Source organism: Cavia porcellus, unplaced genomic scaffold, assembly GCF_034190915.1.
Source record: "Cavia porcellus strain 051 isolate PalLab524CR breed Dunkin Hartley unplaced genomic scaffold, mCavPor4.1 scaffold_14, whole genome shotgun sequence".
Lineage (NCBI taxonomy): Eukaryota > Metazoa > Chordata > Mammalia > Rodentia > Caviidae > Cavia > Cavia porcellus.
The window spans coordinates 13,768,349-13,790,629 of NW_026947497.1; the positions used below are offsets into that span (position 1 = coordinate 13,768,349).

Below are 22,281 nucleotides of genomic sequence, written 5' to 3' on the forward strand. Positions count from 1 at the left end.
TCTCCGTTCCTCTCATCCACCCTATGCTGATATTTTTCTAAGAAAGGACTTTGGCCAATTCCTTACTTAACAAACACAACAACAAAGTGACAACAAAACATGTAACGATTCTTCACTTAATACAAAATAAATCCTAACACCTTAAAGTGTCTAAGAAACACTACATATAATACCAAAATTATGGTTCCATCTCTCTTAACAGTTCAACACAAAAGATGCAGCTACAACACCACACAAATACTCTCTCTCTCAGATTTTTGTAAATACTGTAGTATTTTCTGCCTGGATACATTTCTGAAAGGTGGCATTTCTTTCATCATTTAAATCTAGTTTACATGTATAAGTTAAGTGTTTGCATTTGGACAGGTATTTAATAAGACTAAAATTCTTAAGATGGAAGAATCATGATGTAGAATAGCATTTTTTTTCTGAAAATTGGTTAAGTTTCAGCTCTATTTAACATTCAGTAGACACTGGGAAGGAAACAGGGAGATAGATCTTTTGCAAATGGGAAAGGTACCAAAAGGTAAAGAGAGGAAAGAGGAAGCAGAGGTGAAAAGAATGAAGATGTGGTGTGTACATGCACCAGCCCTGCTTATGAGGGTACTTAGCGTGTAAAAGAAAGGTTAGCTGCTAAAAATGAACTACTAAGTAGAATCAGAAAACAAATTGACATTTAAAGATACTGAGTGTATGAAGATTTAAAACACTCAATCTGCTTTAAAAAATTAAAATTATTACATTATTCACAACATTTCATTAAAATGTTTTTCAAACTCATTCATAAGTTCTTTTATAATTGGTGCTTAAGACTAAGCACTTTTATTAATTTATTGCCTCATCATTTGAGTACAAATTTAGCTACAACATGCTTCAATAAATGTAGCATGAGAAAATAGACTTGAGGAAATCAGTTTAATTCAGACAATCTTTCTTTCCATCATAACACAGAAATTCATGTACAGACTAGTTATATGAAGACAAACTTTTTAAATTTTGAAAAATTATTTTTGTAAATAGTATTAACTATATAAATGTACTTGTGAATTTATGATACATGCATCTACAAAGTTTACTGTCTAGAGCCTGCTCTTTATGGATGAGGTTAGTGAACTAAATCATATATATTTCTGATCTGAAACTTCACTATGGTATGCTAACAAATAACAAGATGAATTTGGAAAAGGAAGAAATTTTGAGTTGAGATTTCTAATATTTCCATGGGCTAGAGTCACATCTTTGAAACAGAGTCACATCTTCATACTAGGTTAGTTAAATTAGTAATACTTGCTTTAGCAAAAACATGGGGTAAAATCCCCAACTCCAAAATAATAATTATCAAAAACAAATTCAAGATCAAAAGTTAACTGACAGCCTGATAGCACACTGAGAGGGAAGCAAACTTGCAGCCAGGCTTGTGGAATTTGAAACACTGCTTGATTTTGGTAATGTGATCTTGGACAAATTCTTTAAGCTTAACCTATCTGTTTCCTCTTCTGTAAAATGGGAGTATAAGAAAAATCTAAGACCTTTTTTTTTTGAAGATTAGATGTGTTATATTTTATCGAACATAAAAAATAGTGCTGATAAAAATAAGCATTGTTTTTTTATCTATTGCTTTGTTAGTATGAATTTCTCCTTAACAGTCATTTTGACTCAGTACAACAACATTCTTATTTCTTTTCTTTTCCAGTTAAATTAGCGGGTCATAGTAAATAAACTAGATCTATGTTTAAGTTATTAAAATACCCTGCAAAATTTTCCAAAACTTAAAACCTGGTCACTTTTATTCCAGAAGAGTGTTGCAGCTTATAATCAACACACTTGTATATGTCAATTGGGTCCTGCAAGTATCAGCATACCAGTCCAGCTGTAATGCTTGACTGAGTGATTTTATAAGCAGATTGGTTATTTTTGAATACAAAGATTTTACACAGCTAAGCACACACCTACAGAGAAAGAGAAAGATAGCATTCAGATGTGAGACTCCTATTTGCCTTCCTGCTTGATGTCTTTCATAATAATGAAATGATATGATGGTATCATTGTGGGGGGACTCAAAGGAAACTATAGGATGTTAAGGCTTGATGGAACTAACAGTCAAACTGTGTGTGTGTGTGTGTGTGTGTGTGTGTGTGTGTATTTATATGTTTTGAAATCATGAAAAGACATCAGGAAGTCAAAATACACAGAACAAAACAACAGCCTATCTCATGCTCTGTTAATGGAAAATCTCTATCATGTTAAACCAAATAATTTTCACATTTATTTAAAATAAGTCCTGCACATAGCTTACAATAGTTATGCTTTCTCCTCACCAAGTCTACATAAATTAATATTTTTTTATATTTCCATAGCTGTCTACCAGATCCATGGCTGTCTTTCGTGTATGGGATATTGTGGGGAGCTACTGAAACTGGAAATTGAACATCCATGCAGGGCTGTGGCAAGGCCAGGGCATAGCTGACCCAACAACAAAGAGATACCTCAAAGGGCAAGATATCAGGTCACAGTTGAGGACACCTGGCCCAAACTGCAGTTAACTAAATAAGGAATGTAGATGCAGGCATCTCACCACTGAAGTGGAATGTGACATGGAGATCTCCTACTTACTTCTCCTAAATTAACATAAGATATTTCTCCTGATTTAAACATAATCTGTTACTTGGAAAAGTCCTTGAAACACTTCCAAGGTCTGTTCAGTTTCCTGTGTTTTCCAATCTAACCCCTTCCTTGTTTGAAAACTAAATAAATACAGGCTGTTCAGAGACATTCCTTGTCTTAGACCCCAGAGACTTGAACTCTGCAGAGGGATTTGATCCTCTTGGAGCCATAAAATCATACCACCTGTCTCATTTACTTAAGCCTTCATTGTACACTTGTTTGCGAGATTGAAAATCTAGACCAGGTCCCTGCAGGCTATTTTAAAGCTAATTAGGAAATGTTAATGATATCAAATCATGTACCAATGCTAAATATTTATTCTTATACTTGCATTTCCATGGCACAGCAGCTTCACTACTACTGTTGCCAATGGAATTGCAGGACATTTGATGGTTTATATTGCTGCAACAACAGTTTTCAGATGGTTTCATGTCAATCTAATAAAATCAATCTATAACAAACCAACAGTCATCATCATACTAAATGGTCAAAATCTGAAATCTTTCACTCTAAAAACAGTGGTTTTCAATGTAACCATTATATGACTGCTTATTAAGATTGGTTGATCTAGATATCCAAGTAAGATCTTATGGTTTCTTAAAATGTATTATTTCCAGTTCAAGAAACAAAGTTTGTTGCCTGTTAAATTTTGTTATGTTACAGTGACTTTTAATAACATAGTTTAACTTTAACTTTATACTATTATATTTATTTATTTTTACATTTTAAGACTTTTAATATCAATATGCATTTTTCTGTACAGAGCATAAAGCTTTGAACTGATTTGTCTTGCTTTGAGGTGAAAATCAACAGTATCTGAATGTGGCATTTTTAGAACCAGTCTCAATTTCAAGGCCTCTTTCAATTTCCTTTCTTTTCAGTACAAAGTGAAATTGCACTCTGCAGGAGCTCCAAACTTCATATTTGTTAAAAAGTGGAGCACTAAGAAAGACCTCGAATTAAATTATATAAACTTAGCAGGTAGCAAAAATTAATTGCATTGATTTATTTTAAAAAATTAAATGGCTTCACAGAGGCAGAACAAATGAGTAGCTGTGAGTGTGGACGGAGTTTTGAAATTCTACACCACAAAAAATAGAATTTATTAAGTTCAAGAAGTAAGAATTCATGCTCTGTCATCACATCACACTCAACAAAAAAGTTAAGACATTTTCAACGTGATAGATAACTGTCAAAAATTACAGTGTAACAGCTTCATGCATGTGGACCAAAAGAAAGAAACAGAGTTTTGATTATACCAATGAAATGGTGGAGGGAGGATGGACAATAGCCATAGGGAACATATCAGAAATCGATCAGAGGGCGGGGAAAGTGGGGCATGAAACGAGTACTATTTAACAGAATACATAAAAATTGCATTTTGTCCCATTGTTCGCAGAACCACACCCACACCTTTTATCTCCATTGAGAAAAAGAGTGTTTACTGTACATAGCACACACATGACCAAACTTGGGTGCTACATTTTACAGTGAGAATTGCAAAGCGGTTTGGCCATGACAAGCTTGTGAGTTGAACATGAATATTGATGTAGTAACCAAAGACAAGCATGGGGAAAAGTCAGAGTTGGAGACAGAATTATCAGCAGATAGAATTCAATGAGTTTTCCTTGTAATTTTTACTAAGGAAAATTTTCATGCAGACTATCTGCCTTTTCATCCACATTTCCTTATCTTTCAAGGCACACTGTGTGACCAAAGTTGCTTTCTTCACATGGTGCATTCTTCAGCCCTAGGAATTACTCAGGGCCACTCCAAAGTTCCTTAAAATCTTTAACTAGTGGTAAATAAGGGTGAGAAATTCTAAAGACACTTAAATTATAATATCTTGTAAAACTTTTATAACATTGTTTTTAAAACTCAGGTAACTTCAGAAAGTTAGCTCTCTAAGTCCTCAATACGGAAACTAACCTTTGCTTGAGAGTTATTCTAATAATGCTCTAAAAGTTTGTTATATTAGTAGCTGGTTCATTTATACTTTCTCAGATATTATATTTCTGTCATTTCTATACTTTAGATATAACTTTATTGTTTATATTCTATAGTGACTAAAATATTTAGTAATTTAATAGCAGTTATTTTATTATACAGCTCATTCAAGAGAATTCATCTGTATTTCACTGTGAGTGATTCACGGTTGCTAAACAATGATTTCTTCTTTTTGAAAAATATTTCTACGACTTTTCTTCATATGTGCAACTTGGAAAAGAGGTTTGTTGGCTTTAGGAAAAACAATTCTCAGTAGGGATTTCTTACATTTCAAACTGGAAAACAGAACCTTGTCAAACAGAGAACTATTTACTGTATTTAGTATGAATCATTACACCTCATCTTTTTCACTGTGTAAACAGAAAAATTCTTTGTGTTTTGAAAGGTCAAATATTCCGTCATCTTTAAGCATCATCTAAGATAACTACAATCAAATGAACTGACAATCTATGAGGGATTTAAAGTCTAATTTTAAATTTAAAATAACTTTGAATTGCATGAATGAAAACTCAACTAAATTATTCAAGTACAAGAGGATTTTACTCTTAGAAATAGTTGTAGTTCAATATTTATGCCATCAAGGTTTGAGTGGAGGCAAAAACAGGCAAAAAATGGCAAGTGTTCATTTTAGGTATGTGACTGATGCTGTTTTGGGAAACTGTAAATTTAAGAGTCTGTGCAATGATAGGAATGCTGTACTGTTTTTCATCATCGTAGTATTTTATATGCACATTTACACACACACAGCATTACAATGCATTTCCTCTATCCATAGGGCACATGTGCCAAGACCCCCAGTGGATGCCAGAAACCAAGGGCACTAATGAAACCTACAAGGAAGAGCTTATCACACCTGATGGCCATAGCTTTTTTGCATTTTGAGATCTGACAGGGAAACTAAAACAAATCATGGTTTTCTTGTGTGTACTGAAAGACAGTGATCATTCAGCTCTGGTTGAAACAGTGAACACAGCTTGAGATTTCGTCAGGCTACTCAGAAAGCTATGTGCTCTAAATGTGCAAACTGTTTATTTTTAAAGTTTTCCATTTAATATTTTCAGACTGTGACGGAAATCACTGTGAAAGTATTGAGTGTAATTTCTTGAGTTTCCTTCGGTGTTGATCATCTATGGCATTCAGGAGAACAAGAAATCCTTAAAATATTTGACAAATTAGGCAAGTTACTACACAAAAATAAGGTTAGCTAAACTCTTTTAAAACAATATTTCTAAAAGACTTCTAATTGTCTACATTGAAACAAGCTTTTGGAATAATTTTTTGTTAAGAATATGCAAAATATTCAAAAAGTTAAATTAATCTACTTTTATTGTAATATAAAGTGTTTAGAAAATATTTGTATGTATGAAAATGTCTACATTGTAAAACTGTTTATTCTTTCAATCTTATATATGCAATGTTGTGCATAATGTCTTTTTCCAGAATATCAAATTGAACAGTTAGAAAATGATACATTTAAAATGAGTGTGGGAAAATCAATTATTGGACTATTTATTCATTCAGTTTGAGTCTCTTTTTAAAATTGAGAAGTATTGCTGGGAATGTAGCTCAGTGGACAGTGCCTGCCTGACCAGTGTAAAGTTCTGAGTTTGATTCTCAGTACAAGCAAATTGAAAAAAAAAATTGAAAAGTCATTAAAAGCATTGCATATTAGTACTACAAAATATATTTTTAAAACAAATGTTGAAATGTTCATGGATTCTGGAAAAAAAGATTTGTCTAGATTTATAACTTTTAAAGTTGTAGAAATTCTTAAGAAAGCAAAGTTTTTGCTTATTTTTAACTCATATATTTGATGGTTTTGTTCATAGTAACATTACACAGAAAAACAGATGCAGGAAATATATGCTGTGAATCTCATAACAACATGAATATCATATATTGTTTACAATGTTTCATCCTTAGGAGTTACTTTTTATCAAATGAAAACTACTTATATAGCATTGGTAACAGGTACATTTAGTCTGCAAATAAAAAAAGATGCTTCATAAAATGTTTCTAGTCTTTTCAGTTACTATATCTTTAAGAATTTCAAGACAGTTCAGATTTGTAGTCCTACAATTTTTAATGCAATATGAATGCAATATTTTTGTACACATATTTTGTATCAAATCTATTTTACAGTCTTGTATTAAAATTCTTTTGCTATCATTACAATATTTAACTATGCTAACACATATTTTGAGTTCAACAAATATTTATAGCATTTTTAAGTATTATAGTGTCTTGACATTAGCAAATATTACACAAATAAAAAGATTTAAATCTGGATACAGACTTCAGCTATTTTTGTTTTTCTGTTTTGACATTTAAATAAGTAGAGCATTTATTGGTCATTTAAAAATACGTATTATGGTTTGATGCTGATGTTGTAGTCATAGATTTACAGTAATATTGAACGGAGTATAAGAAATTAAATAAACTCCCCACACCATTATTTGATGCAATTGAAATGAGAGCTTCTGTGTTAGATTGTATTATCTTGCCAATTAATAAAAGATTTCTATATGATTCTTTTTCCCTTTTTTTTTAAAGGGAGAGAAATACCACATGGTGAATATTTTCTGATTTTGTTATATGAACTTAATACACAAATTAAATTAGATACCATGATCTCAATTTTTAAAACATCAGTAAACAAATTTAAATTTACTGTACTTTTTAACATCTATAATTTCATTAATTAGAAGAACCATCCCAAGATTTGAGATTTTAATGACAAAAATTGAATGATTAGAATCAATGAAAGATAATAATGAAATATGAGAAGTAATTCTAGATCTTCCATCCATTGCAAATTTTGAAAACTCAGCTGCTATATTTTCCTTGAGTATAATTAGATTTGCAGATTATATTAAAAACAGCATCAATAAAGTCAATTTATATTTTGTTCATAACAGACACAAACAAATCCATCATGGACAAGTGGTCGGTAGTAAAAATATATGGTTTAAACAAAAAGGATTAAAATGGACCTTAACATGAAACAAAAGAAAATCTTATCAAAAAAGTAGTTCAGATAGTAATACCTTCATACTAATAATGGTAGAAGTCTTAACTCTTCGGGAAGATACAGTAATTCTAAACCTGTAAAAAAATTCAATAGTGCTTCAAAATATGTAAAAGTTGAAAGTATTATTAAAATAGTAATAAATTTACCATAGTCAATATGGGCTTTGATGCATGTTATGTGAACATTGACAAATCAACACACAAAAGTTAGAAAAGAATACAAAGGATTTTAGCAAAGCATGTCTTACATAAGGATTAAATATCTGAACCACCCAAAATGGTGATACTTATTATTAAAACATATGTAAAAGCAAATCAAAAGAAAATTAATACTGTATTGAGCTACAATTTAACTCTCAATAATTTAGTAAGCATTTAATATAGAGATAATTTTGCATTACACACTAATTTTAATTAATAATTAAAACATTTATATATTCGCAAATTTTAAGAAATGATTAAAGTGTCATAAAAGAAATCACTATAAAAATCAGTGCTCATAACTGAAGGACAATAGCTAAGTACTCTAAAAATGTGTACTTTGCTAAAACTGTAATATTATTACTGTAAATGCTTATATTAGAAGAGAAGGTAGGATTCATAAAATTACTGCATATTTTAAGAAGACAGAAAAAGAACACCAGACTGAAAATATTATAGAATAAATTTAATACACAAAGATAATATTTAACATTGAAATAGAAATCAGACTCCATAGTCTATCAAAAAAGGAAATTAGCTATTTTTTAATATGGATAAACCAAGAAATTGGAAGAGAAAAATACAACTGAAAGAATATTTGAAATCAGAATGTGAAGTAATCAAAAGCTAGGGAATTATAAAATATAATCAATGTCTACTGTGTTATGAACAATCTAAACAATAAATTTTCAAGAGTATAATAGAACAATTTCTTGAAAATATGAACTGGAACATTACTCATAAAGAAATTTTAATCTCAAAGAACATGGTATAATCAAAATTTGAATAGTAGTAATTTAAGAATGTCCCAAATAAAGTTTTTAGGATCACAATCAAAGATCACTTAACTGACAGATATAAGCAGTATTATATAAAAAATTAGAGATAACAAAACATACATATAAAAATGAATGCAAATAGTGCATGAAATATTGATGTGTTTTACAACTGTAAAAAATTAAATTTTTTCATCTTTCAAGTGATACCATTAAATAATGTGAAAACAAACTAATACTCCAAGAGAAGATACTTGCAAATGTATCAGAAAGAAAAAATTAAATTCCATTCTGACTAAAGCACTATACAAATCAGTATAAAAATAATTTGAAATTAAAAAAGCAGATAAAAACTTTACAAATATGCAAAAAAGAAAGGGTTATTAAATATGAGAATCAACTTTATAATTAAGAAAATGCTAAAAAGGATGCCTTACACAACTGCACAGCTACCAAATGAAAATATTGAAATCTGATAGTATCATCAACACTGGACAAGATAAACACTACAAGATTACTGAATTAAAGCTTAATGGATGTGGATTAGGCTCAAGAATTACAATAAGGTGTAAAACAATGGAGAGATAATATAAATGGTAAGAATCTACATAAATTTAAATTAAAAGCCTAAACATCTGAATAACATTGCTTAAGAATTCTTTCACATACAGCACTAATGCGAAGAAAAGAAAGAAAATAGCACATTCAAAATCAACGATACTTGTTTCCTCTCCAGCAGAAAAGATGACGTGTGATTGGGATCGTGGTGATACTGTTTTGTATTCTCAGTTTGGTACTGTGTGCAAAGGGGCTCTTACTATTACTTGTTAAGTTCTACAATGTTTTTATACTCTTTAAAATGTGAGAAATTATTTCAAAATTATACTAACCAGACATACATGAGAGAAGTTGTGTTTATGAAGGGAAAAGCAATGAGATAAATGATCAGCTGCAGCAACATGCTGAAGAACGACTGGCAGAGTAAATATACTTAATGTTGAGCTGGATGAAAGCAAAATGCACTGTCCCTGGTTGCTCTGGTTCACCCTATCTTTTCAAAGATAGTTGCAGAAATATATTCTTGTTTTTTCAGAGCTATATAAGCAGGTTGTTATTTCCCATGGCGTTTTAAATATTTTTATTTCTACAGGAGCAAAGAAGGAGCAAATTTTTCATTTTGTTGTTTTGTTCTTTAGTTATTCCTTGGATATGAAACTATACTGTGAGATCTTGATAATTCATCCTATAACACAGTGGCCTTACCCAAAAAGCTATTACAATCTGGACCAATTAATCTGTTAGTTTGTTATTCTTTGTATTATCATAAAGATGACAAAATCTAGAAAATCAATTGAAAAAATCCCCCTAGCAATTTTAAGGGAGTAGCCATAATATTTAAGGTCTCTAATAAGGGGTCGCCTCTTTTACCTTGCTGAGATTTAGTCAGCTTTGTTACTTTTACCAAAATACCGTGTAATATTTTCTCTTTCCCATGGTGACAATAACTATAACTTGAGTAATAAAATGAAACCTCATGGACTTTAATTGGGTTCTTCCCCTGGTGCTTCTAGAGATTGCTCTCTGCTCAGTAATTATCTTATATTGTAAGCTAACCAAAATGTACAGTAGTGGAGGTATTAGATGCATTACTCTCTAGCCTATTTCATGTGAAATGAATTCAGAGAATGCTCAATCTTTAAATGAAATCTAATTTGCATAAAAATATTAAAATATTATGGGTATTAAAATCTCACTTGGTCACAAGCTGACTTCTGAAATACACATTTTTAAGACTCTGGGTGTAGTTCAGTAAGTCAAGTGTGTGCTTCACATGTACAAGGTCCTGGGTTTGATCCCCTGAATAGGAGAAAGACAAAAAAATAAAAAAAAGAAAAAGAAAAAAAATTCATATTTCTAAAAGTCATAATAATTCTTAGGAAAGAGATTTCCGTGAAGTCATGCATTTGATATATTATCAAGATTTGTTTCTGACACAAATAGACATGTTCACAAAAAACACTGTGATCAAGAGAACACATGAAAACACAGCAAAACTCCTTCAATTGACCATTATTTATGGACAGAATAATTACAAGTGAGTATGTGGCTTCCACGTTCTCTGGGTACTTAACCTTTGTACAATTCCCTAAATTTCTGGAATATATACGACATGGTGTCATTTGGTACATTCCAAGTGATGTTGGGAAGGAGTCTGTGTGCATTTTTTTGTTCAATGGGTCATAAATAAGAAGGGAAATACAGTTCAAAGTGCCAAATCTCAGATGAATGAATATTCTTCTGTGTTTCAGACAGTTTGGTTCTCAGCCTGACATTCCTTTGTTTTTTTGACTTTTTTTTTCCTCTGAGGGCTCCAGTACCCTGGACTTTCACACTTTCTTCCTTACTGCCCTTGAGAGGTTTGCAAGAGGCTCTCAGGGTGGTTATCAGCTTGATGCATGAAACATGCTGATTTCTCTATGAAATCAGCTTGACATGGGCTCAGGACAGAATGCTCTAAATATTTCATTTAATTTATTTTTCCTCTTCATTCATTCTCATTTAGTGATTGTCACTAAGTTTACAAATATTAATATGAATCATGTCTGAATACACCCTGCCATCCTGAAAGTATCAAAACATCCAGATGTTTTTCTTTAAAAGCCATCATAGTACAGGTCTTAAATTATTAACAGCCTCATGTCTTAAAATGAAGTGTTTATCTTTCTCATTGCCCAATCAAGATTCTGTGTATGTTGATTAACACAAGTAAAAAAGGAAACAAACAAAAAAATAATGAGGACAGTAACTGTGTACCTCTTCTTTGGTCTTCTGCAGAATATTTCTGATCACAGCCACACTACTTCTGCAAGGATGCTCATGATCTCCCCTTTCATCCCGATTACCACTGAGCTGAGAAGGCTCTCTTACTGGTCAGGAGCTGTTACTCCACTGCATAACCATGGAAGCACAACAATTTGGGTTTATTTTGCATTGGATGTTATACATAAATATGGTAGAAGGTGGAAGAGGTCAGTAAACATGCTCAAGGATAATTAGTCGCTAATTAGTGTCAGAACCAATACTCAACCTCTGATTGTTGATTAGTTTCTAAAAAATAAAAAGTTGTATGCTCGAGACATACAATTTTGAGTTTGTTTCTCATTCTGTTACTTATTAGTCAGATTCCTGAAATTATCTTAGTGTGCTTGAACTTCATTTTTTTCATTCCGAAAATGCACGAAATAGTACATGTACTTCCTTGGTGTTGTATGTATGTCTGTGAATCATTATTTAACTGTATATTAATAAGCTAAAAATATCATGTTAGCCAAAATTTTCAAAGCACTGATATGTTGGTGTGATTGAGATTGAATTCTTACCTATATCCTCAAAAACCACCTTTCTGATTCAAATATATGCCCTTTAATTCCCGCTCTAACTGTGTTACTTCCTACTTTAAAATGCTTTAGCAGTAGAGTGCTAACATATTTTTCAAACAAGCAAGATTAGCCTCCTACAAGGAATTCTATGTCCTGGCCACAAACAACTCCTACACCATTTAGTCCTACTGCTTATTTCCTCCTTCGTCATGTTATTCAGTTGTTAAGATTATGTGCCTTCCCTTAAAAAGACTGGTATCTTCAGCCATGTCTCAGCTTGATGACTTAGTGACCTAAAGCTTGCCACAACTCCATAAGCAAGTGCTCCTCCGCCCCCAGCCATCACAGAGAACTCAAACACCTGCCTGACACATTGCCTGCTTCCTCAAGAAGAAACCCTTTGACCATGTTTTTATTCCTGCTGTCCACAATGACTATCATAGCAAATACTTTATTCTGCCTGGTCATGTTGATCACTGTGTATATGTCCTGCCTATATTACCAAAATCATGAATGGAATACTACACAGTCTGGGTAAACTCAACAGTAAAGCACAGAGTCCAGAGACGAGTGATGCATGATTGAGAATAAAATTAAATTACAGGTTTTGGTGAGGGCATTGCTTGTGACTTTTTTCCTTTTCTTATTTAAGTAAGTTTATTGGTACAGTTTACGTACATATAAAGATCATATTCTTCATGGAGAATTTATATCTTTGCACAATATGTCTCGATTGGTCTTTTTTCATCCCATCCCCTTCCTCTCCCTTCAACTCCTCTTTCCTTCCTTATCTACAAACTTTGTTTCCATTTGATCCTCCTTTTCTTATTTTTCCCCTCTTCCCCCTAATTTCTCTTTCTTTTGAACAATTTCTTTCCATTTCACAAAATCTAGAACCAAGATGTACTTTTTTTTTCCATGCTTAAGTGTACTCTTAAATGAATTTGGCAATTTTTTTCAATATGGAGAAAGCTTTATTTGCCTCCATAAGGGATTCTTTTTGGACCAGATGCATTCTCTTTTCATTTACAGAATGAAATATATGATACCACTTGAACTGAATCAAAAGGAAAATAGTAGATTCTTACATTTGTATTTTAAGATTAAGAAAAAGGAAAATTATAGTTAAGTATATAACGACTCTCTTGTTAACAATAAATTTGAGGTTGTCTGGGATCACCACAAACTGCCAAAATTCCTGACACGAACTTTGTCATTTCAATTAAGATAATCTCTACTTAAAATACTATTTTAATTGAAGCAGAGATTCCACAGAGTTTATGTAGGAAGAGGTCCATTCTTATTATAGTACCTGTTTTATTTTTGAGCCAATTGAAGACCTTCAGCTAGTACATCTAATCCTCACAGTTGAGCACTAAAGATTCTACAATGCTCTAAGTGTAGTCTCTCTGGACCATGGACCTAGAGGAGTCCTGGATCAGGATATGGTGGCTGTAGTGTTTTTTTTTTTTTTTTTTTTTTTTTTTTTTTTTTTTACACTTTTTTTTTTCTTTTTATCGGTACCGGGGATGATACTCACAACTGCCTGCTTGCAAGGCAGGTGCTTATGTCGCTGAGCTAAATCCCCAGCCCCTGGTGGCTGTAGTTTTAAGCCAGTCTCAGTGGTGTCCTTCTCACTCGAAGTTCTTGTGACTAGCCTGGCCCCAGGTTTCCTGCCATGCACCTCAAGCTGAAATCCATGTTGTCACATGTTGTCAAATCCCACTCTTTCGATAGTATTGATCACTCTCATGTGCTGTTTCTCAGAGAAGGCACTGACTACAAGCCTGAGCCCAGGGAATAGGGCTAGATACCGCTGAGAAATGCTGATCACAACCAACCTGGGCCACTGCCTAGCTCTTACTCTCTCCAGGATGACTCCATGCTGGGTCTGCTCCCTAGAATCTGTCAGCGAAGTTTGAGAAATGCTCGCTTGGTTGCCAGACTGGGTTACTGATCCAGCTCTTCAGCTTAGATTCCTCTATATTGCTAAATCTACATTGGTTGATGGATGCCAAATCTGGATTTCATGTACCACATATCAATCCTTCCCTTTCAATTCTACTTTTCATAGTAAATTTGTTAAGTCATAGATACAAAAGAATTTACTAATCTTCCTGGTTACCACTGTAGCTTGTCATCTCCTGTACTGATATTCATAGTGCCTATAATTCTAAGGTCGTAACTTTAGAACTCATGACCTTTTAAAATCCTCTTCCTCAACCCTAGTTCAAATTAGTAATGAAGTTTTTAAGAATTTTCTTTCTTGTTTACAGCAATTTGTTCATTGATTACTGTCACAAATCCTAAAGTATTTCTGAAATGGAATTTTTCATATTTATATTATTAATAGCATAATCTTTTTCAAATGACTTTATCATGTTACTTCCTGCTTTAAAAAGGAGAAAAAGCTTCTAAATGGTTATAAGTACTGATCAAAACTCATTTATTTCTATTTTAAGATCTTCTACTAATTTCTTTTTTAAATTGTATTAACCTCTTTGGTTTAGTCATCACATTTACACAGTTTATTATTTTATCCCATTGTATCATTGAAACCTTGGTTCTTAACTCAAGAAGTACAAAGTAAAATAAATACAAGAAACATTCAAGTTACACTATTTCTATAATACTTATATCTAGATGAGGTCTTAATACCAACCTAAACCCAGATCCTTTAGAAACACTGTTTGACTGCAATCAAACAAATCAGCCTGCTTGCACTTATTTTTTGGGGCTCCAAGTTTATAGCATAAATTGTTTTTATTTTTCCTACACTTAAAATAAGACAGTTGTTTGTTTTGAGATAAGCTAGAAACAATCTTGTACCTATTATGTTTTGCAGTAAATTAATTTCTCTATGATTTAATAAAGAATGGTATGACAATTGTGAATGAAATATTTTCTAATAATGTCTATGTTTGCTTTTACATATTTTAGTCCTTGAGAAATATGGTCTCAGTGACTAGTTTTGTAGTTGACTCCTCTGTGAAATACTAAATGAGACAGAAGATCCATTATTCAGTAGCTCAGATCAGAGCAGGCATCAGCATCTGCTGGGGTCATTAAAGGTTTTTTAAGTCTCAAAAGAAATAGGACTTGAGATATCTTCTGTAAAATCTTGAAAAGTTCTAAGATTATACCTTATATTCTAATAGAAGGTGAAATGTTATCCATCAGTGATGGGACAAACTAGTGCAAAAAGACATTTTACAACCAAGATAATCAGTTACTATATTACCCTTACCTAACTTTGCACAATTGATAGCACTTTTGCAAAGACCATCTATGAAAAAAGTGGATGGATAATGTCTAGTTTGTTTAGGCAGAACCACATCACAGGAAGAATGGACTTTCAAATTCAGTTACAAATTTAAGTTCCATTCATAGCACCGAAATTGTGCATCTTTAAAATTTATATTCTTTAGTAATATGATTTAGCATTGCAATTTGAAAATAGAAAATTTCACTCAGACAATATATTAATGTATGTAAGGTGTGCGTGTAAGAGTTTGGCAGGCTATGCATAACTTTGTGAAAAGCACCCAATTATTTTAGCCTAACTGTCAGAATTTTGCAGGAAGAGTTCAAACATATTATAACCATAATCTACAACTCTTCTGTTTTACTCAACTTGTTCCAAAAAAAGGAATTTCTCTATCCTTTATCTCTCCTCACCTATTAGTGTTTGACCTTATGTTGCACTACGAGAACTTGAATACAAGGACAAAGAACATGAGACTATCAAGACCTTTTCTACAAATTAGAATTCTTCCTAATAAAATAATATTGATCCAAAAATAAAGCAAAAATTTCAATTCAAAAGATAATAGCTAGAATTTTTATTCTTGCAAAACAGTATTTTCTATTGACTTATAAGTAACCAAAAAGGTAAATAGCTTACTGCTTCAATCAAATTAGTTGATACTTCTGAAAAAAAATATTAGACTTATGGATGTTCTTCAGATTACAGTTACAGTTACAGTTACAGTGGGATTATGTTCCAATAATCTTTTGTAGGATGGAAACATTATAGGACAAAATTCATTCAATGTATCTAACCCACCAAACAATGTAACTAAGGCAACCTAATTTAAAGATGCCCAAAATATTTACATTAGATCACACCTAAAGTCACTTAATACAAAGCCTCTTTTGTAATAAAATGCTGAACTCTCATATAATTTATTGAATATTGCATTTAAAGTTAAAGCAAGGATTTTACGGTTATACTCTTGGACCACCATATAATAAACATCTCTTAAATCAAAGTACTATGAGTCAAAGATTTTCTTATAGGACAACAAGGGCAGAGAAAAAGGGTATGAAAATTATTTATAGATACAATGGAAAAAACTTTGGAAATTCAGAAAATACATAAGTATCCTCATAAAAGAAGATTGATGACATCCAACAGGATTCAATCCTAAAAAGCCAATAACAAGGCATATCACAATAAAATGTCAAATACTTGAAGAAAAAATGATAGTCCTGAAGTCACTCACAGAACATATTACACATAAATATGCTCTAAGAAGTCTACCAGTGGAATTTCTGGCAGCAACATAGAGATCAGAGCCGAGCAAAAGAATGCTAGTTAAGTACTGAAAGAAACAAAGAATCCTTGCTAACCAAAAATGCAAAACTCTGCAAAGCTGGTCTCCAAATTTAAAGAAAGATGATGAATTTCTCAGGTAAGTAAAAGTCTAGAGATTTCGACACCATCAGCCCAACATCTTAAATTTTTTTTCAAATCTATATTGGATGAAGTACTAAAGGGAGTCCTTTTAGCTGAACGAAAAGATTGTTAATTATAAATATGAAAACATGTGAAAGTGTAAAACTTATTGGTGAAAGCAAGTACACTGGCAAATTCAGCGCCATCTGATTCTCTGTGTGTAATGCAAATTGCTTATACCATTAGTATAAAGGTTAAAAGATGAAAATAAAAGCTTGCCTTTCTGGCAAGTATGTGGTATTGAGTTCGATACCCGATATCAAAACAAACAAACAAAACCGTCAAAAAACAACAAAACAAACAAACAAAAATCATGTAAAAACTGTAAAATGAGATCCTTATCACCTTACATTTGTTAGAACGACTAGTTTTTTTTTTAAATGAAAGGAAGATGTGGAGAAAAGGGAGCCCTTGCATGTTGTTGGTAAGAATGTAAATTAAACAGTCATTATGAAAATAATGTGAAAGTATTTCAAAAGCTAAAAAAATAGAATTACTGAAGATCCACAAATCCTTCATTTTAAAATATATATTAATATATATTAATTATGAAATTTGTATCTGTGAAATGAAATAAATATGTTGAATGGACTCACTTATGATCTTGTTCACAATATTCACAATAGCTAAGAAATGGTATCAAGATAAGTGCCCATCAATGGATTAATGAGTGAAGAAAACAGTACACTACACACACAAGCACGCACACACACACACACACACACACACACACACACACACAAGCACACACACATACAGATGAATTCCACTTATCCCTAAAAATGAGAAAATTTTGTCATTTTCAAAAGCATGGATAAATCTAGCATATATTATTTTAAGTGAAATAAACCAGGCACAGAAAGACTATACCATCTCATCTTTATGAAGCATCCCCAAAATTTTAATTCATAAGAACAGAGAATAGAATCCCTGAAGTAAGCCATAGATAGATAGTCTAGGACTGGGGAAATGTCCATCAAAAACTATAAAATCTCATTTAGGTAGGAAAAATGAGTCCAAGATATCCATTGTTTTACATGGTGAATATAGTTCATAGAAATGCACAGCATTTTTGAAAATTACTAATAGAGTGAATTTAAGGTGTTCTTACCCTAAAAATTGGAAAAGATAAATTAGAAGTATTGCATACTTTAATTAGTTAAATTTAATCATTCTATAATGTATAAGTTTCAAACGATCATGATTTTTATGACGTTTGTGTGATTTTTTATTTGTGAATTGAAAAACAAAAAAATATGAAGTCAACTCTATGAGAGATTTAGAAACAACCAAAATGATTGTAAGGAATACTTGCTTCAAAGTGACAGTTCTATTAATTTATCTTTAAGTACACTAATAAATATTGTATAGTATCTAGTATCGTATATAATAGTGATGGTGAACCATTTAGAGAATTCAGCGATATAGACAGCCCATTGCAGCAAGCATGCTATAGGTTCACCATGACTGGCATATAAACTGTATGCATGTGTTCAAGAACATAAACACATAATGCTTTAGTTACTTATAGTTTATAACTATATGTCTATACATCTATATATCTGTATGTCTGCCTGTCTGTATATCTACATATCTATCTATCTATCTATCTATCTATCTATCTATCTATCTATCTATCTAAGGTATCTATCTATAAATATACCTACCTATTTAATTATGTTTCCATATGTGATACTGCTGCAGCCTTTATTAAAAATTTTACTCTATTATTTTGTTTAATGCTGTGCAAGATTAGAAGCTGTCAATGAACTCTGCATATTTTGTCAGCACTGAAGAATAGCTATTTGTTTTCTTACTAAGAAAAAGTGTCAAAGTTAAATTTAAGCTGGATAACTTCAATTGAAGTTATAAAGAATCTTTTGATTCATGATGTTTCTGAGAGTAAAATCAGAAAATTCTGTCTTTTAAATTTTTTGGCAGGAAACCGAACACTTTAAAATCTTTTTGTAGCATATGACTTTTCAAATTTATGAATTTATAATCAAAATAAAACTAGTGTATATTAATTTTAAGGAATGGTAAATACAAAATGTGCTAAAAATAAACTCATAATATAGATGGAATTTAACTTCATTCATCCACTCCCTTTGTAGCAATCCTGAAAGGGGACACAGTGAAACAGTGCATCTATTGGCTCATTAGGAACAGCATTCTCTAGTCCACATGCACTATGAAGATTTTTGTGCAAAGAATTTATTCCATGAGTTTTAATCAGGTTGGCTTACAATGGTCTTAAAATTTTAGGATGGGGACAAATGAACTATTACTTTGAAGTAGCATCCAGGTTTCACTATTTTGGAAGACAAATACTTTACATGAGAAGGTAAAACCAGATTACAAAATATCTTACTGTTTTTTCCCCAATTTGTGTCCTATTATTTTTTTTTTTTTAAGTTCACTAAAACTCTTTGTGCACAGAATGATTTTAATTGCATGCAGGAAAAGCCAAGCAAAGTGGAAGGTCATATGAGAATGGGGAACTGACTTTTAAAATGAAAATTATTCTCAAAACTTTCTAATCTCATATGTGTACGCTGGCTTTTGACGTAGGTGTACATATTTATGTGTTTATGCATGTGTTTTAGGGCAGTCTCTATGGTGTTCCAAGTTGGTCGCAAATTTGAGATTTCAAGGTGTCCTTTGCTATGGTCTCCCAAATCGCAGGTACTGTTTAGTAATCTCACCCTTAACAGCTTCATATTTGGCTTTCTCTTTTTGAAAGAGCAGTCACAAGATGAACCTTTTATGGAGTCAATTGGTGTCATGCATCTAGAAGGGCAATCAGGGCCGCTGTTGGGCTTTTCAAAATGATATAATAAACTAATGAGATAGCAGTGATAGTGTCTTAAGCCAAGTTTCTCTGAAACTGTATCTGTTAGTATACATGTTCACTCAAATGTGAACATATATTTGTTCATCTAGGAACAAATGTTTCATTTGTCTGAAGGTCTTGGGCTATATTTTATATTTCAGCCACCAGGTACAAACCCAGCCTGAGCAGTTAAAAAACAGAGATCTGTAACTATTAGTTGCTTGCTATAAACTACAGCAAATGTTAAAATACAGAGGCTGCTCTATGTAGATAAGATGAGAAAGAGCTTAACAAGAGGGGAGGAGAATACGTTTAATTTACTTTTGGGGATATTTTAGTTCAGTCCCTTTTGAAGTTTGAGTTCATGTGTGAATCTGTGTGTTCATACCTGTGTCTATATCTGTGTGTATGTGTGTGGGGGTGTGTGGGTGCATGTGTATGTAATGCTTTTAATTTTTTAAAAATATACTTGTTTTATTTCAGACCTAATGTACCTTAAAATTTCAATGATCTAAGAAGGTAAAAATCTGTAAAATTATGTTGTATCACTACCACAAAGCTAGTAAACAATCAATCTGGTATTTTTTCATAAATGTTCTTACCTTCACATCTCTGACATTCATCCTCGTTCCCTCCTTCCCCACAAATATGTCATCAATGTCCACGAGGATGTACCTGTCCAAGGACAGTGTCAGTCTCTTCCTTGACAAGAAGGAGATGGCGTCTACGAAGATGAGCTTGTGCAGCCAGAAGTTCAAGTTGTTGCCAAAGAGAACTCGCTGAATTCCATCGTGAAGCCCCAGGTCCTGAATCACTGTTGCATAAAGTATTTTACTGGACAAGAATGAGAGGGATTTTTCTGACTGTAGTTCAGTTAAAAGCACAGGCTGGTAGGTTGAATGGTTATATTCAAAAATAGTCCAGTCTGCCCCAGGAAGAGGCCCTTTCTCAACCTTGGGGGCTTTGGTAATATGCAGTAAAGGAGACTGAGGATTGACAAAACAGTCTTTTAGAGCTAGATTATTGAAGAGGTTTAGTGGAAATCCTTTTAATTGAGTACTTGGTAAGGTGTTCTCATTGGCTTTATGAAAACCGATTATACTAACACTGTATTCCACACAGTATTTTTCTAAAAGCTCTCGGTTCCACGAGTCCATGCTAACATACTTCAGAATATTTTCATAAATAACTAAAATGTACTTCCCTTTGCCATTATCTGTAAGAGGAGGAATGTCCCCCTTGCCGGGGGCAATGACCATGTGGTACTGGAATCTGCTAGACTCCAAGATAGCTATGATATCTTGACCAAGTTGAGAATATTGGCTCTCCACAAAGAGGAGGATGGTAGGATCAGTTTTAGATGTATCAAGAGGTTTAACTGTTTTCAGCTCCATTGACCGGTAAGGTAGAACTTTGATGTCAGCACATTCTGCTTCTGCAGTGGTTTCAATAAGTGTCATCTCCTGTTTGTAGCCAGAGTAGAGGAAATAGGCAGAAATGACAATGCTCACCAGACAGAAGGTAGCTAAGAGAACAATCAATGTTCGGAAACTTCTCCGAAGCTTCACGATAAGATTCATTTTTTAAGGTGATGCTTTGGAAGACTTTCCCAACTTCTTTTCCTAAAGCGCCATCATGAATGACGTATGAGATGGTGCAAATACCACTTTCCAAAAGTTCATGTAACCATTGCAAATCATGTAAAATATTTGAAAGGGTCACAAATGGGTTAAGGCTGGAAGGCAATGAGCCAGAAGGGTAAAGGCTGAAGAGGTTTTGAGTATGTCCAATACCAAGAATTGCTGCAGAATCTTCTAAGCATTATCTGAAAAAAAGGAAAAAATTGACAACTAACACAAATATAGGAATGCTAATGTTTATGTTTATGCACTTATATCTAAAAATCATATCTATCAAAGATAATGTTAGTTTAATAAGTGCTAGAATATACTTTTATTTATCTGCATTTGCTATTTGGGCCTTTCCTTTGTTTTACATGATATAGAAACAATTCATTTTGTACAAATATCCATATGTATATAAAAATGCATATTGAGATTATTCGTTCATTAGGCACTTTTACATAAAGATAGAGGTAAAACATTTAGACTTAATTTAAACTTTAATTGTCATAAAATTTGCTTTTCTAGGACTCATAGGAAACTACAGACTTGTATGAGAAGTGGAACGTGCACTTGAGTATTTGCCCAAGTTTTTCCAGTGACAAATTCAGTGCACATTATTTTTTGAATAATTTTTATTTTAGATTTATAGGAGCTACAAGTTTTTCATTTCATAATGCAGCCTTCATCTCTGGGTCACAGAAAGCCACCTGGCTTAATGGCAGAAACAACTGGTCTCACTCCTTGAGGCAAAGCAAGAGAGAAGATGTGCGAGAAGGAACAGAACAGGAAAAAGCACTTTCAGATCCTCCCCATGAAGCCAAGTGCAAGCATAGATTGGAAGAAAACTGCATCTGTATTTCTCAAAGCACATTCTTTAATTTGCCTTATTCCAGGAATCAGATGAAAACCAGGTTTTCCATTGTAATCTTTATTTATTTATTTAAAAGATAAAAAAACCCAAAAAATCAAGAAGCAATAAAAATTGCAACAAAAATGACAACAACAAAAAGCAATAACAATATAGAAT

At 32.5% G+C, this 22,281-nt stretch overlaps 1 protein-coding gene across 1 annotated transcript in view; it reads right to left on the bottom strand.

Moving 5' to 3' along the window:
* Positions 1 to 22,281, bottom strand: part of Ndst4 (N-deacetylase and N-sulfotransferase 4) — a 271,193-nt gene that overhangs the window by 216,847 nt on the left and 32,065 nt on the right. The window contains exon 2 of the mRNA XM_003468015.5: positions 20,232 to 21,454. Coding sequence (XP_003468063.2) covers positions 20,232 to 21,209 — 978 coding nt within the window. The 5' untranslated portion in view covers positions 21,210 to 21,454. The remainder of the gene's footprint in view (positions 1 to 20,231; positions 21,455 to 22,281) is intronic.